The following is a 17,326-nucleotide window of genomic DNA, read 5'->3' on the forward strand; positions in this document are numbered from 1 at the left end:
TTAACAACCACTCGAGCATCATTAGTATTGGTGGCAATTGCTTCCACCCATTTTGACACGTAATCCACAGCAAGCAAAATATAAGATTGACCAAAAGAAGATGAGAATGGTCCCATGAAGTCAATACCCCAAACATCAAAAAGTTCAACTTCCAAAATATTGGTTTATGGGAACTCATGGCGTCTAGAAATATTGCCAACCCTTTGGCATCTGTCACATGACTTGGCTAAGGTATAACTATCTTTGAACAAAGTAGGCAAATAAAAACCAGATTGTAATACCTTTGCTGCTGTTCTTGATGCTCCAAAGTGGCCACCATATGGTGAAGAGTGGCATTGTTCAAGAATAACTTTCGCTTCTTCCTCCGCTACGCATCTTCTAATCATCTGATCAGCACATCTCTTGAAGACGTATGGATCATCCCATAAGTAAAACTTTGCATCGTGAAAGAACTTCGTCTTTTGGTGATAACTCAAATCTGGAGGGAGAGTACCAAAAGACAAGATATTAGCTATATCAGCAAACCAAGGGAGTATAGGATTTACCTCAAACAGCTGTTCATCTGGGAATGCTTCTTTTATGGTTCCTTCATCTATTTTATCTTCAAGTTCGAGCCGTGACAAGTGGTCAGCAACTTGATTTTCACACCGCTTCCTATCCTTCACTTCAAAATCAAACTCTTGGAGCAATAAAATCCACCTTATCAAGCGTGGTTTTGCATCCTTCTTGGCAAATAGGTATCAAATAGCTACATGGTCCGTTGATATAGGGGGATTTTACTTGTTTTTCTTATCTTATTATGTCGCATTGTGTTGCATTTATCATTTAGATTGCATGCATTTTGTATTATTTTAGCATAATTCATGTTTTAATGTGTTTATGCCTCTAGTTGGTGAAAGTGCAGGTGAATCGTGCATAAACTGAAAATTTGAGAAAAAAAATCGAAAGCCATCCGCCTGGGCGCAAATTCATATCCGCCCGGGCGCCTGAGAGCTGTGATAAAAGCAATTTTTGCGAAAGTCATCCGCCCGGGCGGAAACTTATGTCCTCCCGGGCGCGTCAAAGAAACATGCAAATACAGAATCTGCGAAGACCATCCGCCCAGGCGAAAACTTATGCCCGCCCGGGCGCGTCTCTATTTTTGGAAAAAATTGTGGACGATTCCTTATCTTAATTCTTAATGGAGAGGATATGGTTGGGGGGAGGCACGAAAAAGGGATCATTCCGACTTCCATTGAGCAGCCGCCACAAGCTTTGGAGAGGATTTTTGCGCTTGGATTGAAGATTCGAAGCTTTCCAGGCGTCGTTCTTTGCAATTTTCATCAATTCTAATATTTCTAATTTAGTTTCTATCTTTTAACCATTGTTTTTCTGATTTCAATCATGAATTCTAGTAGCTAAACTTTATTATTTGTTGGGATTTAAGGGGATCCTACCCCGAACTTTGATTTAAATTAATTTACATATCGATTTTTGATGTATTCTTGATTATACTATTGTCTTATCGTGTTGTTAAAGCGTAGCTAACTTTAATAACGTTTTTATATTGCGAGTGAGTTCGAGAGAATAACTTCTGATAGGAACGAGTAGTATAATCCATGGATCTACAATTTACATAGATATATGAAATTGGATACGCTCCGATAGTCATAGTCTTAAGGGTGGAAAACTAAGGGATTTCATAAATCGAAATGCAATTCACTCTTGATAAATAATTAAAGACATTTAATTACTTCATTGAGTAAAATAAGTTTGGCATAGCTCGAGAGAGTGTGTTCAATTGAATAGGAAATCCTGTCGGAAGCATATAATCATTATCGAACGAATTAATTAATTCATGAGGGGTAGGTGAACCGAAATTCCCAACAAATTCATTTCTTATTGAATTTTACTCAACCATTTTAGACATTATATTTCATTACTTGATTTTGAATAATTTTATTTGCATGTTTATTTGATTAGAGTGGTAATAAACAACCAATCAATTTTCGTTGCTAAAGATTTAATAACTGAAAATAATAATTGTCAAATAGAGTCTTCAGTGGAACGATACTCGTACTCACGTACATTATACTATTACTTGACATCGTGCACTTATGATTAATTTTTGAGCATATAAAACCATATTTTTATTAAGGATTTCACAGTGCAAGTTTTGCTCGATCAAGTTTTTGGCGTCGTTGCCGGGGACTGTTAATCGACAATTTTATTTTCAATTATTTACTTTAGCATTCTCTATTTTACTTTATTTGACACCTTCAATTTCTTCGCAGGTACCTCTCTTGTGCATGCCAAGGTCTCTAGAGTCAGAACTAGAGATATTCGATCCCGAGATTGAAATAACCTTACGCAGGAGACGACAACAGCAGAGGCTTAAAGACATAATGAACAGGAACGAACGTGAGGAGTACCATCACAAAGATCTAAGGGTCGAAGAGCCAAGGCGCATACCCATGCTTGAGTATGCGCAACCGTCACTTGATGGAACGTGTCCAAGCATAGTGCGACCAACCGTCAGGGCAAACCAGTTTGAGATCAAGCCAGCCATAATTCAAATGATCCAGAACACTGTCCAATTTGGGGGAAATGCGCTAGATGATCCGAACACTCACATCGCCGACTTCTTAGAAATTTGCGATACTTTTAAATTTAATGGGTTTTCAGATGATGCTGTTAGACTACGTTTATTTCCGTTCTCTTTGCGTGGTAAAGCTAAATCGTGGTTAAATTGTTTGCCTGTAGGTTAAATCACAACTTGGGAAGATATGGCCAAGGTATTCCTCTCGAAATACTTTCCTCCATCAAAAACCATGAAGCTGCGAGCGGACATAACCACCTTCTCTCAATTTGAGTAGGAGTCACTCTATGAGGCTTGGGAATGCTACAAAGATTTATTGCGAAGATGCCCACATCATGAGTTACCTCTTGGGTTAGTTGTCCAAACTTTTTACTATGGGTTAATTTCCTCTAACCGTACCATGATAGATGCTGCGGCGTGTGGAAATCTGTTGAGGAAAACGACCGAGGAAGGATACGAGTTACTAGAGGAGATGGCTGTTAGCAGCTATCACCCTCAATCTGAGAGGAACACTCAGCGAAGAAATGCAGGAGTACATCAGGTAACTGATTTTTCAGCTGTCACTGCACAATTAGAAGCACTTAACAGGAAAATAGACAGCATGAACGTAAACGGGACATCAATGCGCCTGCAAGAGATATTTTGTGAAAAATGCGGAGGAGAACACTATGTTAAGGACTGTCAAGACAGTGGTCCTTTCTATGTGAACGAGGAGGCATCGGTGAATCAAGTGGGGGTTCAAAGCCGTCCAAGGAATGATCCTTATTCAAGTACATACCATCCTGGAGACAACACCCCAAATTCTCATGGGGTGGTCAAGGCAGTCAGACTCGACCACAAGGAGGACAGCAGTACAGTAAGCAACCGATGTATCGACATGAGCCTCGAGAAGAAAAGTCCAATTTGGAGCAGATGATGTCCAAGTTCATTTCAGCCACCGAAACTAGACTACAGAATCAGGATGCATCGATAAAGGGGCTAGAGAATCAGATTGGGCAGTTAGCGAAGATGATAGAAAGTATAGAGCCAGGCACCTTTCCAAGCAACACTGAGACTAACCCGAAAGAGCAAGTAAAAGCCATAGCATTGAGGAGTGGAAATGTGCTTGAACAAGAGGAAAAAGAAAAAGAGGATTAAGGAAAAGAAGCGGTTGATAAGCACACAGGTAAGTTTTCTAACTCTACACCAGCACCCACTGCACAATCCAAAATTATTATACCTCCTCCTTTTCCTGCAACATTGAAAAAAGCAAAACTTGATGCGCAATTCGGTAAGTTTCTCGAGGTATTTAAAAAATTGCACATCAATATTCCTTTTGTTGATGCCTTGATGCAAATGCCGAGCTATGCTAAATTTCTAAAAGACATCTTAGCTAATAAGAGGAAGTTGGAGGATAACATGACGGTAAAATTGACTGAGAATTGCTATGCATTGGTACAAAACAAGATCCCACCAAAGCTAAAGGATCCAGGGAGTTTTTCTATCCCTTGCATGATTGGTGATGTTGTATTTCCTAAAGCTTTATGTGATCTTGGTGCGAGCATTAATCTTATGCCTTTATCTGTATTCAGGAAACTTGGACTGGGGAAGCTTAAACCGACACAGATGTCCTTGCAACTAGCTGACGGATCCGTCAAACATCCACGAGGAGTCAAAGAAGATGTGTTGATAAAAGTGGGAAAGTTTACATTCCCTACAGATTTTGTGGTGATTGACATGGAAGAGGATAAGGAGATGCCTTTGATTTTAGGGAGACCGTTCCTTGCAACTGACAAGGTCGTGATTGAAGTGCAAGAAGGGAAGTTGAGATTGAGAGTGGGAAAGGAAGAAATCACTTTTAATGTTTTTAACGCTCTTAAGCACCCACTGCACACTAATCATTGTTTTATAGTTGATTCATCGGATTCACTTGCGTGTCAATTTGTGCAGGATGCCATGAAGGATCCATTGGAAGCAACTCTCACCATTGAATTGAAGGAGGATGAACTTGATGAAGAAAAATCTATAAGAGTGGCGTACTGTGATGCCAACCATCCATGGAAGAAGCCAGAAAGGATGAAATTGGAGGACATGGGATATCAAAGAGATTTGACCCCTCATAAGTCAAGCATTGAAGAACCGCCAACACGTGAGCTCAAACCACAACCTCCACACCTGAAGTACGTGCACTTAAAGCGTACAAAGCTAGCACCCGACAAGCGCATCACGTCGAGAGAATTCAAAGAAGGTGAAGTGGTAATGCTATACAACTCCAAGCTGCGCCTGTTACCTGGCAAGCGCAAGTCAAGATGGACGGACCCTTACAAGATCACCAAAGTATTCCCCTCGGGAGTATTAACTTTGAGAGATTGGAAAAATGAGCCGTTCACAGTCCATGCTCAATGACTGAAGCATTATTTGGGTGGTGCAGTGGAGCCACAAATTGGAGTCACTCGATTCCAAAACAGTCAGAGCTGAGAGGAACTGGCAGTCAAGCTTTTGACTATAAATTGAGAACTACCCCTCTCTTCCTCATCTTGCAGTTAATTCGATTTTATTATTTGCGTTTTTTTTAGAGTTAGTCATTCTTCTTATTTTAATGTTAGTTTTAGGCATCATCCCACCCGGAGGAGCACGAGGAGGAGGATCAGTGAGAGGGGAGTCACTTCTATCCCTTCTTTTATTTATTGCATTTCGTTTCGTTCATTTTATTTATTTCTTTTTCTACTACATGCTTAGGGTATATTGTGTCCATTTTGTTGTGCCCTATCTGTCTTTTTGTCTATCGTCTGTTGCATTGGGGACACTGCTCGACTTTAGTATTGGGGGGTGGATGGGGCATGTCGTTTTAGTTATTTTGCATTGGTCTGTGTGTCAGCCGACAGTGTTCAAAATAGTACGCACTAGCCAATGATGATTAAGAAGTGATGAGACATGCCCTGTCTGTAGTGTACTTGCACTTCTGTAGCACCTACTGTGGTAAAGACATGAAGTTTTATTTAAAACGTTGAACTTTCTTTGCACAAATGTTAGAACTAGAAGCATGCATGATAAGATGGTGAAAATTTAAAACTAAAGTGGGGAACGAAAATGTTTGAAGACGTAAATGAAACTTGACGATATTCTCTTGAATCGAGGTATCTATTAGCATCGAAAAAAAAAAGAGAAAGTTGGATATGTAAGGTGTGGGGGAGCCGAATAAAGGAATGAAATCCTATTCCTGGCTAAAGTTGGAGATGTAAGGTGTTGGGGAACCGAATAAAGGAATGATGTAAAACATGGATTTGAATCTGAAATGAAAAGTTCTAATATAGTCTTTTCATTACTGTATTCATATTCAGTAAAAAAAGAAAAAAAAAGAGAAAAATAGTTGCTGATGGATACTGAGTGCAGAGGAATAGAGGAGAGTAAGATTTACACTAACAGGCTGATTTAAATCTCTGACAATGGTTGAAAATAGATCCCTCTATCATTTGTGATGCTAGGACTAACAACACACACACGTTCAAGCTTTATTCGAAACGATGTCTAGACCAAGGGAAGTGCGAAGAATTGTGCTTTTGCATTGATCGACAAGGGAATATGTTGAGTTTCGCTGAGGCTAGTGATGACTATGAATTCACTGTTGAGCTACTTTGTGTAATATTTCAATTTGTCTTGTCACCTGTTTTGCTCGAGGGCGAGCAAAAGGTTAGTATTGGGGGGCTGATAGGGGGGGATTTTACTTGTTTTTCTTATCTTATTATGTCGCATTGTGTTGCATTTATCATTTAGATTGCATGCATTTTGTATTATTTTAGCATAATTCATGTTTTAATGTGTTCATGCGTCTAGTTGGTGAAAATGCGAGTGAATCGTGCATAAACTGAAAATTTGAGGAAAAAAAGTCGAAAGCCATCCGCCCGGGCGCAAATTCATGTCCACCCGGGCGGAAACTTATGTCCGCCCGGGCACGTCAAAGAAACATGCAAATACAGAATCTTCGAAGACCATCCGCCTGGGCGGAAACTTATGTACGCCCCGGCGCGTCTCTATTTTTGGAAAAAATTGTGGACGATTTTTGAGCAGCCGCCACAAGCTTTGGAGAGGATTTTTGCGCTTGGATTGAAGATTCGAAGCTTTTCGGGCGTCGTTCTTTGCAATTTTCATCAATTCTAGTATTTCTAATTTAGTTTCTATCTTTTAACCATTGTTTTGCTGATTTCAATCATGAATTCTAGTAGCTAAACTTTATTATTTGTTGGGATTTAAGGGGATCCTACCCCGAATTTTGATTTAAATTAATTTACATATCAATTTTTGATGTATTCTTGATTATACTATTGTTTTATCGTGTTGTTAAAGCGTAGCTAACTTTAATAACGTTTTTATATTGCGAGTGAGTTCGAGAGAATAACTTGTGATAGTAACGAGTAGTATAATCCGTGGATCTACAATTTCAGATAGATATATGAAATTGGATACACGCCGATAGTCATAGTCCTAAGGGTCGAAAACTAAGGGATTTCATAAATCGAAATGCAATTCACTCTTGATAAATAATTAAAGACATTTAATTACTCCATTGAGTAGAATTAGTTTGGCATAGCTCGAGAGAGTGTGTTCAATTGAATAGGAAATCCTGTCGGAAGCATATAATCATTATCGAACGAATTAATTAATTCACGAGGGGTAGGTGAACCGAAATTCCCAACAAATTCATTTCTTATTGAATTTTACTCAACCATTTTAGACATTATATTTCATTACTTGATTTTGAATAATTTTATTTGCATGTTTATTTCATTAGAGTGGTAATAAACAACTAATCAATTTTCGTTGCTAAAGATTTAATAACTGAAAATAATAATTGTCAAATACAGTCTTCAGTGGAACGATACTTGTACTCATGTACATTATACTATTACTTTACATCGTGCACTTGCGAATAATTTTTGAGCATATAACACCATATTTTTATTAAGAATTTCACAGTGCAAGTTTTGCTCGATCATCAGTGAAAACAATTACCTTTGTGCCGACCAAGTAGGGTCTAAACTTGTCAAATGCAAACACTACTGCAAGCATCTCCTTTTCAGTAGTTGTGTAATTTTGCTGTGCAGCATCCATGGTTCGACTTGCATAGTAGATTGATCTAAAAAATTTATCACGCCTTTGGCCCAACACCACACCTATTGCATAATCACTAGCATCGCACATCAACTCGAAGGGCTCCTTCCAATCTGGTACTATCATGATTGGTGCTGTCACCAATGCCTTCTTGATCTTCTCAAATGCCTGCAGACAATCATAATCAAAAATAAAAGTGAATTCTTTTTCAAGCAAATTACACAAATGTTTAGTAATCTTAGAAAAATTTTTGATAAATCTACGATAAAACCCGGTGTGTCCTAATAAACTCCTTATCCCTTTGATGTTCTTCGGTGGTGGAAGCTTTTCAATTGCAACTACTTTGGCTCTGTCTACCTCTAATCCCTTTGAAGACACTTTATGTCCAAGAAAAATACCCTCTTGGACCATAAAATGACACTTCTCCTAATTAAGAACTAAGTTCTTTTCTTGACATCTCTGCAAAACGAGGGAAAGGTTATGTAAACAGTGATCAAATGAAGAGCCAAATACCGAGAAATCATCCATCAAGACTTCCATGATGTCTTCCACCATGTCTGCAAATATGGCCATCATACATCTCTGAAAAGTAGCAGGTGCATTGCATAGCCCAAAAGACATCCTCCTAAACGCAAACGTTCCATAATGGCACGTGAATGTTGTCTTCTCTTGATCCTCTGGTGCTATAGCAATCTGGTTATAACCTGAATAACCATCTAAAAAACAGTAGTGACAATAACCATCAAGTCTATCAAGCATTTGATCAATAAAAGGTAATGGAAAATGATCTTTACGTGTGGCATTGTTCAACTTCCTATAATCAATACATACTTGCCATCCAGTCACAGTACAAGTAGATATTAGTTCATCATTTTCATTCTTTACCACAGCCATTCCACCCTTTTTAGGCATTCTTTCATGGCTGGATTTAACCTTCTCTGATGATCCATATGAGGAGCGTATGACTCTTCCATTGAAATCATATGCATGCTTATGGTGGGACTAATCCCCTTGATATCAGAAACCGACCACCCAAATGAAGTTTTAAATTTCCTCAACACTCTCAACAATTTCTCTTTTTCATCTAAAGTAAGAGAGGAAGAGATAATTACAGGATATGTCGACTTCTCACCCAAGAAAGCATAGCAAAGATGGCTTGGCAATTCCTTCAAAAAAAGGGATGAAGGTATTATCTCTGAACATTTTTCTTCTTTCAACTTCTCTTGTGCGGCTTCTTTCAACTTTGGCAACTCTTCAAGAGCTAAAAGTTGCTCTCTCAATTCCCAATCATCATCATCAACTCTACTGACAGTACTAGAAAGGCATCTTTCTAATGGATCTTATACTGTATGACCTTTAATAGCCTTACAGATGTTGAATATCACAGCTTCCCCACCAACTCTCAAGGTGAGTTCTCCTTTGTGTACATCTATCAATACTTTTCCAGTGGCTAAGAAGGGTCGCACAAAAATCAATGGAGCATCTTGATCTTCCTCCATATCAAGTATTACAAATCAGCAGGGAAGATAAACTTGTCAACTTTTACCAAAACATCTTCAACAATTCCACGAGGATAGGTGAGTGACATATCTACAAGTTGCAAAGTTATAGTGGTTGGTTTTACCTCCCCAAGCTCCAAGTCCCTATAAACAGAAAATGATATAAGATTAATACTCGCTCCAATATCACATAAAGCTTTATTAACATGAGTACTACCAATAATACAAGGAATAGTAAAACTCCCTGGATCTTTTAGTTTTTGTGGCAACTTCTTTTGGAGAATGGCGCTGCACTCTTCGGTTAACTTCACTGTCTCTAACTCTTCCAACTTCCTCTTCTTTGACATAACATCTTTGATGAACTTCGCATAGTTTGGCATTTTCTCTAAAGCATCAGCAAATGGAATGTTGATGTGAATCTTCTTGAAAATCTCCAAAAATTTTGCAAATTGATCATCAATAATCTTCTTCCTAAATCTCTGTGGGTATGGAAGAGTCTGTTTCGGTATAAGAATCCGTTCAACTTCAGTTTCAATCTGAGACTCCTCAACCTTGTTCCCATTTCCATTTTTACATTCATCTTCTTCAACTCTCTTCTCATTTTCCTCATTCTCTTTGGATGTTTTAACCTCAAGTTCTCTTCAACTTCTCAAAGTTACAGCTTTGCATTGCTCCTTTGGATTCACTTCAGTATTACTTGGGAATTGACCTCTATTTTGATCTCTCAATGCATTAGCCAGCTTTCCAATCTGTGTCTCCAATGATTTCATTGTGGCACCCATATTTCTCATGTTAGTTTCCATGCCATCAAGACGAGATTCAGTCCTAGCCATCCTTTTACTAGATTCAGCAACAAATGTCCACTAGATCTTCAAGTGAAGTCTTTCCTTCCCCCTTCGATGTATTGAACCCCGGTGGAGGATTCAACACATTTTTATTATTAGCATATGAAAAATTCTAATGATTTCTCAAACCAAGATGATAAGTGTTAGGGGGAGGGTTACCTCGATATCCTCCGTATCCACCAAAATTCCTATTGTTGATATAATGTGCCTCATCAGGAATATGTGGTTCTTCAATAACAACCGATGCATTTTCAACCTCTGGTGTACTAGCTTTATTCATAGCCGCAATTTGAGTTGTTAAAGCTGAAACTTATGTGGTCAGTGATGTAATAGGATCTACGACATAAATTCCAGCTGGTTTTTACTCCTGACCTCTCAGACAGCCACTGATAACTGTTAATGGTCATCTGTTCAAGAAAATCATATGCTCGATCAGGTGATTTGGCAAATATCGTGCCACCAGCTGCTGCATCCACAGTGCCTCTTGTTTGTCCATTCAAATCATTGTAAAACAATTCAATCTGTACCCAATCTTCAAAACCATGGTTTGGAAACCTCCTCAACAATTCATTATACCGTTCCCATGCCTAATATAATTGCTCAAAGTCAGTCCGCCTAAAAGTACTTATCTCAATCTTCAATTGTGCAGAATTCGCAGGTGGAAAATATTTAGCAAGGAACTTGGTTGCTAACTCCTGCCATGTAGTGATACTTCCCAAAGGAAGCGATTGAAGCCATCCTCTTGCTTGGTCCCTAAGTGAAAAAAGAAACAAGCACAATCGAATTATATCATCAGAAACACCATTTATCTTTACCGTGTCAATGATTTCAAGGAATGTTCTGAGATATAAATGAGGATCTGCAGTAGCGGCTCCCCCAAATTGGTTCTGTTTAACCATGTTTATCAATGCGGGCTTGAGCTCAAAGTTGTTTGCATTAATAGTCCCTCGTGCTATGACCGAATAATGAGCATTTAGTACCGGCCTAAAATGATCTCTGATGGGTATTGTAGGGGGTGGATTTTCGTTATCTCTGTTGTCAGTCATTGTTTGAATCGCTTCTCTTCTTGCATTTCTTAATCTTGTTGTGGTTCTTTCGATCTCGGGATCAAAGATAAGCAAGTCAAGATTTTGCGATCTTCGCATGTACTATAAAACAGAGATAAGAAACAAATCAATGCTTAATGTAATACAATAAAAGCAGCTCTAAATTAAAATCTAGACTAATTTTGGTAACAATACAAATATAAATTTAAAATAAATATCCCCGGCAACGGCGCCAAAAACTTGTTGCGTGTTTTCTTGATTGCTCGCAAGCGCATGACGTCAATTTATAGTAAAATGTATTTTTGAGTGCATGTGTCGATCCCACGAGGAATGTGTATATAAATGTATATTAGTACTTGTTATTAAAATAGTCTCGACTTTTTTTAGAATAATCAATAAAAAGATTTGTTTACAAGAATAACTAAATTGAAAATGGATTTAAATGTAACACCAATTTATAGCAATTAACAATGGAATAAAAGATCTAGAGGTCCGATTTCACGCAACTGTCCACCATGTGTAATCTCTTGTAGCTATGTTATAAAAATCCTTCTTATTCATTAGCCAAGAATCCTATAATTATCTACTCCCTCTCCCGAGTGTTAAGTAGACTGTAATTATCTAAAAATAGATTGCAACATTCCCATCAACAATCTATAAATATATAACACAACAAGCACTAGATTCTCTATGGGCTTCGATAGCATTATAGGCCCTCCCGAACTCTATAAATACCATTGATGATTTTTTTTCATTTCTTGTTTATAATTTCCTCTTCGCAGTGATAAATTGTAAACATATAAAACATTCAAATTCTGGCCAATAAATTGAAAGCATTAAGATTAGAACAATACAAATGAACAATATAAAGAACTTAAATAGCTTAGTTCATAGATTCTAACACATGGTTTCTAGTTTTGTTCCATCTTTCCTCTAGAAATAAAAATTAGTTTTTAATAACACAAGCAAAACGACAAAATATGGTATTAAAACAAGACATATCAACTGAAAAATAAAAGAAAGAAGAACTTAGAACTAGAGTTTGAAGTGCTGATTCCGTCCTCGGAGTTGTGAAAAAAGTTTCCCAAGAACTTGATGAATTTGGATCTTCAATCCTCTAGCAGCAGCCTCTAATCCTTCCTTGGCTCCCCAATACCCTAGATGGTAAGTAAATGATGTCTTTTTATAGTCCCAGATAAGCCTCAATTCGCAGCACACCAAAATCTTGGACTTCCATGCGCAGCACACAAAAAAACAAATTTTCCGGATTCTGTCTTGCAAGGAGCGCGGGTGCGGTCAAGAGGACACCGCGGGTGCGGTGTTGGTTCTGGTGTGCGCGCGCTGGTGCGGTATGGATTTTAGCGCAGGTGCGATGTGACACCGCTGGTGCAGTTTAAAGATGAACGCGGGTGCGATATAGCCTCTGTATTTTTTTTTATCTTTTGCACTTTCCAATTCAACACTTTAATACTCCAAACTCTCATTCTAATCTTTCAAACTACAACAACAAATCACATAAAACCTGCTCAAGAATCATAAAATTCCAAGTTAAAAACAAGTAATAAAAGTGCAATAAATTGCACTTATCAAGAGTGTTCGCCATTCAGAAAGAGAAAGCAATCCCAGACACGACCCTGTTGACTGAAAATATCTATATAAAAAGAATTGCCTCGAAGGCCTTGATAGATTCCGAGGCCGATCACTCTTTTATCTCGGAGACTTTCACTAATCACTTAAATGTCAAGTCCATTGGACTCGACGTGAACTACTCAGTGACAGTCCCATCAGGAGAAGAATTATTAGCTAGTATCATGGTCAGAGATATTGATCTGGAACCGCAGCGCCACATAGTGTATGCTGATCTGATTGTATTTTCGATGCCAGAGTTTGACATTATCTTGGGAATGAACTGGATAACGAAGAAGAGAGTCCCATTGATTTTCAGAAGAGATCACGGTTGGTAAGACTGTTGGGCATGGAGCAATTTCTCTTTGAGCCGGATAGATGGAGGAGTTTTCCTTGCATGATCTGTTGCATGCAGGTACGTAGACACTCATAAGGAGTGTCAGGCTTTCTTGGCCAGTATTACTTCCGTAACTGACATACCCACTCTGTTGATATCTGATGAACCAGTAGTAAGAGATTTTCCTGACGTTTTTTCTCATGACGTCACAGGCCTTCCAATGGAGAGAGAGGTAGAGTTTTCCATTGACCTTGTGACAGGCACCGTGCCAATCTATAAGGCACCTTACCGTTTAGCTCCAGCTGATATGTTAGATCTCAAAGAGCAAATACAAGAGCTCCTAGATAAAGAATCCATCCGCCCTAGTTTCTCACATTGGGGCGCACCACTGCTCTTCGTAAAGAAGAAAGATGGGGGCATGAGATTGTGTATCGAAGATCGAGAACTGAACAAGGTAACGATCAAGAACAAATATTCACTACCAAGGATCGATGACTTATTCGATCAGTTTCAGGGAGCTACAATGTTCTCTAAGATAGACCTACAATCTGGGTATCATCCGCTGAAAGTAAAAGAGGCAGATGTTCATAAGACAACCTTCGGAACTAGATATGGGTACTACGAGTTCTTAGTGATGCCTTTGGACTGATAAATGCTCCAGCAATTTTTATGGACCACATGAATCGAGTATTTTAGCCCTACCTAGATCAGTTCATCATAGTGTTCATTGACAACATTCTTATCTACTCGCACAGCCTTGAGGAGCACAGTCGGTATTTGGGTACAATTTTGCAGGTCTTGGAGAGTCATGAGGTGTTTGTAAAATTCAATAAGTGTGAATTCTGGTTAGAGAAAGTAGCATTTTTTGGTCATATAATATCTAGCAGTGTTGTTGAGTTGGATCCAGCTAAGGTGGCAGCAGTTAAAGACTGGATTGAGACGAAGAATGCATCAGAGATCCCTAGTTTCCTAGGCTTAGCAGGCTACTACATGAAATTTATTCAGGGGTTTTCCTCGATTGCAGTGCCACTCACTTCATTTACTAAGAAGAACACTAAATTTGTATGGAGTGAAGGATGTCAGAAGAGCTTTGATACTTTGAAGCAAGCTCTTATCATAGCGCCAGTTTTGGCCATGCCATCAGGGCAAGACATATTGGTGTTGTACACCGATGCTTCTAAGCTCAGTTTAGGTGTAGTATTGATGCAACATGGTCGGGTTAAAGCTTATGCTTCCAGACAGCTGAAGGTGCATGAGAAGAACTACCCGACTCATGATCTCGAGTTAGCAGCCGTTGTCTTTGCGTTGAAGATATTGAGACATTATTTGTACGACGAGAAATGCCAGATATTCACTGATCACAATCGTCTCAAGTATTTCTTAACACAGAAAGAACTGAATATGAGACAAAGACGGTGATTGGAGTTGTTAAAAGACTACGATTGTCAAATTAGCTACAATCCAAGGGAAGCTAATGTTGTGGCAGATTTTTTGAGCAGAAATATAGCAGTCATAGCACAACTGTCAGTGCAGAGATCTCTTGAGTCAGAGATTCAGAGGTTTGGCTTAGAGTTTTTATCCTGAGGGCAGAGCTCCCATGCTGTATAAGATGACAGTCCAGTTTTCTTTGCTAAATCGAATCTGTAGAGGTCAGCCTTCGGATGAGCAGTTACAGAAATGAAGACTGAAGTATGAAGCCAAGGGCAGCGTACCCTACACAGTGTCTGATGGTATTGTGAAGTACAGAGGAAGGATGTCGGTGCCTAGCGTTGATTCGATCAGAGAGGATATTCTGACAGAGGAACATGCATCTCCGTATTCTGTTCATCCAGGGGTACCAAGATGTACAAGGATTTGCAGATGCTGCATTGGTGGCCAGGTATGAAGCGAGACATCCACCGATTTGTATCTGAATGTCTCACTTCTCAGCAAAAAGCAGAGCATCAGAGGCCAGCAGGAATGCTTAAGCCGTTCCATATCCCCGAGTCGAAATGTGAGAACATAACCATTGATTTCGTTGTTTGTTTTGCCTAGGTCAGTCAGAGGATCCAATGCCATTTGGCTTACAGTGGATCGACTTAATAAGTCGGCAAACTTCATGCCAGTGAAGACGACTTTCTCCAAGACTCAGTATGCAGAGCTCTAAGAGATAGTTTCATTGCACGGGATCCAATTTTCTATTGTGTTCGACAAGGACCAAGATTTACATCATCATTTAGGAAGAGTTTACATGCAGACATGGGGACGAAATTGCTATTCAGTACGGCATTCCACCCTTAGATAGATGGCCAGTCTGAGCAAATGATTCAGATATTGGAAGATCTGTTGCGAGCTTTTATGATCGATTTCCATGGGAATTGGAAATTAAAACTACCTCTAGTGGAGTTTACCTACAACAACAGTTTTCAATCATCTATTGATATGGCTCCCTAAAAAGCACTGTATGAAATGAAGTGCAGATCGTCGATTCATTGGGATGAAGTCGGTGAGAGATCAGAACATGGTCTAGAGATTGTTCAGCATACTGCAGATGTGGTGGTCAAGATCCGAGACAGGATGAAGACCGCCCAGAGTTGCCAAAAGTGTTATGCTGACAAGAGAAGAAGCGATCTTGAATTTGCCATAAGAGATCACGTATTCGTGAAGATAATACCCGTTAAGGGTGTTATGAGGTGTGGGAAGAGAGGAAAGTTGAGTCCGAGATTCATTGAACCATTTGAAATTCTTTACAGAGTTGGGACACTAGATTATCGTGTAGCTCTACTGTTGAATCCGGCCGGAGTGCACAATGTATTCCACGTCTCGATGCCGAGTAAGTATATAGCAAATCCTTCGCATGTCTTGAGTTTTGAGCCGTTGAAGTTGGCTCCAGATCTGTCGTATGAGGAAAGACCTGTCCCAATCCTAGACAGACAGGAACAGAGACTTTGGAACAAAGTGACTAAATTGAAAATTGATTTAAATATAACACCAATTTATAGCAATTAACAATGGAATAAAAGATCTAGAGGTCCGATTTCACGCAACTGTCCACCATGCGTAATCTCTTGTAGCTATGTTATAAAAATCCTTCTTATTCATTAGCCAAGAATCCTATAATTATCTACTCCCTCTCCTGAGTGTTAAGTAGACTGTAATTATCTAAAAATAGATTGCAACATTCCCATCAACAATCTATAAATATATAACACAACAAGCACTAGATTCTCTATGGGCTTCGATAGCATTATAGGCCCTCCCGAACTCTATAAATACCATTGATGATTTTTTTTCATTTCTTGTTTATAATTTCCTCTTCGCAGTGATAAATTGTAAACATATAAAACATTCAAATTCCGGCCAATAAATTCAAAGCATTAAGATTAGAACAATACAAATGAACAATATGAAGAACTTAAATAGCTTAGTTAATAGATTCTAACACATGGTTTCTAGTTTTGTTCCATCTTTCCTCTAGAAATAAAAATTAGTTTTTAATAACACAAGCAAAACGACAAAACATGGTATTAAAACAAGACATATCAACTGAAAAATAAAAGAAAGAAGAACTTAGAACAAGAGTTTGAAGTGCTGATTCCGTCCCCGGAGTTGTAAAAAAAGTTTCCCAAGAACTTGATGAACTTGGATCTTCAATCCTCTAGCAGCAGCCTCTAATCCTTCCTTGGCTCCCCAATACCCTAGATGGTAAGTAAATGATGTCTTTTTATAGTCCCAGACAAGCCTCAATTCGCAGCACACCAAAATCTTGGACTTCCATGCGCAGCACACCAAAATACAGATTTTCCGGATTCTGTCTTGCAAGGAGCGCGGGTGCGGTCAAGAGGACACCGCAGGTGCGGTGTTTGTTCTGGTGTGCGCACGCTGGTGCGGTATGGATTTTAGCGCAGGTGCGGTGTGACACCGCTGGTGCAGTTTAAAGATGAACGCGGGTGCGATATAGCCTCTGTATTTTTTTTTATCTTTTGCACTTTCCAATTCAACACTTTAATACTCCAAACTCTCATTCTAATCTTTCAAACTACAACAACAAATCACATAAAACCTGCTCTAGAATCATAAAATTCCAAGTTAAAAACAAGTAATAAAAGTGCAATAAATTGCACTTATCAAGAGTGTTCGCCATTCCGGAAGAGAGAGCAATCCCAGACAAGACCCTGTTGACTGAAAATATCTATATAAAAAGAATAGCCACGAAGGCCTTGATAGATTCCGAGGCCGATCACTCTTTTATATCGGAGACTTTCACTAATCACTTAAATGTCAAGTCCATTGGACTCGACGTGAACTAATCAGTGACAGTCCCATCA

The 17,326-nt window shown here is 38.9% G+C and overlaps 1 protein-coding gene across 1 annotated transcript; it reads left to right on the forward strand.

Annotated features, from left to right (window-relative positions):
* The first annotated feature begins 3,677 nt into the window (after positions 1-3,677).
* LOC142504954 (uncharacterized) lies at positions 3,678-4,963 on the forward strand. The gene is made up of 3 exons (XM_075617790.1): positions 3,678-3,743; positions 3,828-3,862; positions 4,150-4,963. Exons 1-3 carry the CDS (start codon positions 3,678-3,680, stop codon positions 4,961-4,963), a joined length of 915 nt encoding a protein of 304 aa, XP_075473905.1.
* Positions 4,964-17,326: the final 12,363 nt, after the last annotated feature.

This window comes from Primulina tabacum, chromosome 10, assembly GCF_025594145.1.
Source record: "Primulina tabacum isolate GXHZ01 chromosome 10, ASM2559414v2, whole genome shotgun sequence".
In the NCBI taxonomy this organism is placed as follows: domain Eukaryota; kingdom Viridiplantae; phylum Streptophyta; class Magnoliopsida; order Lamiales; family Gesneriaceae; genus Primulina; species Primulina tabacum.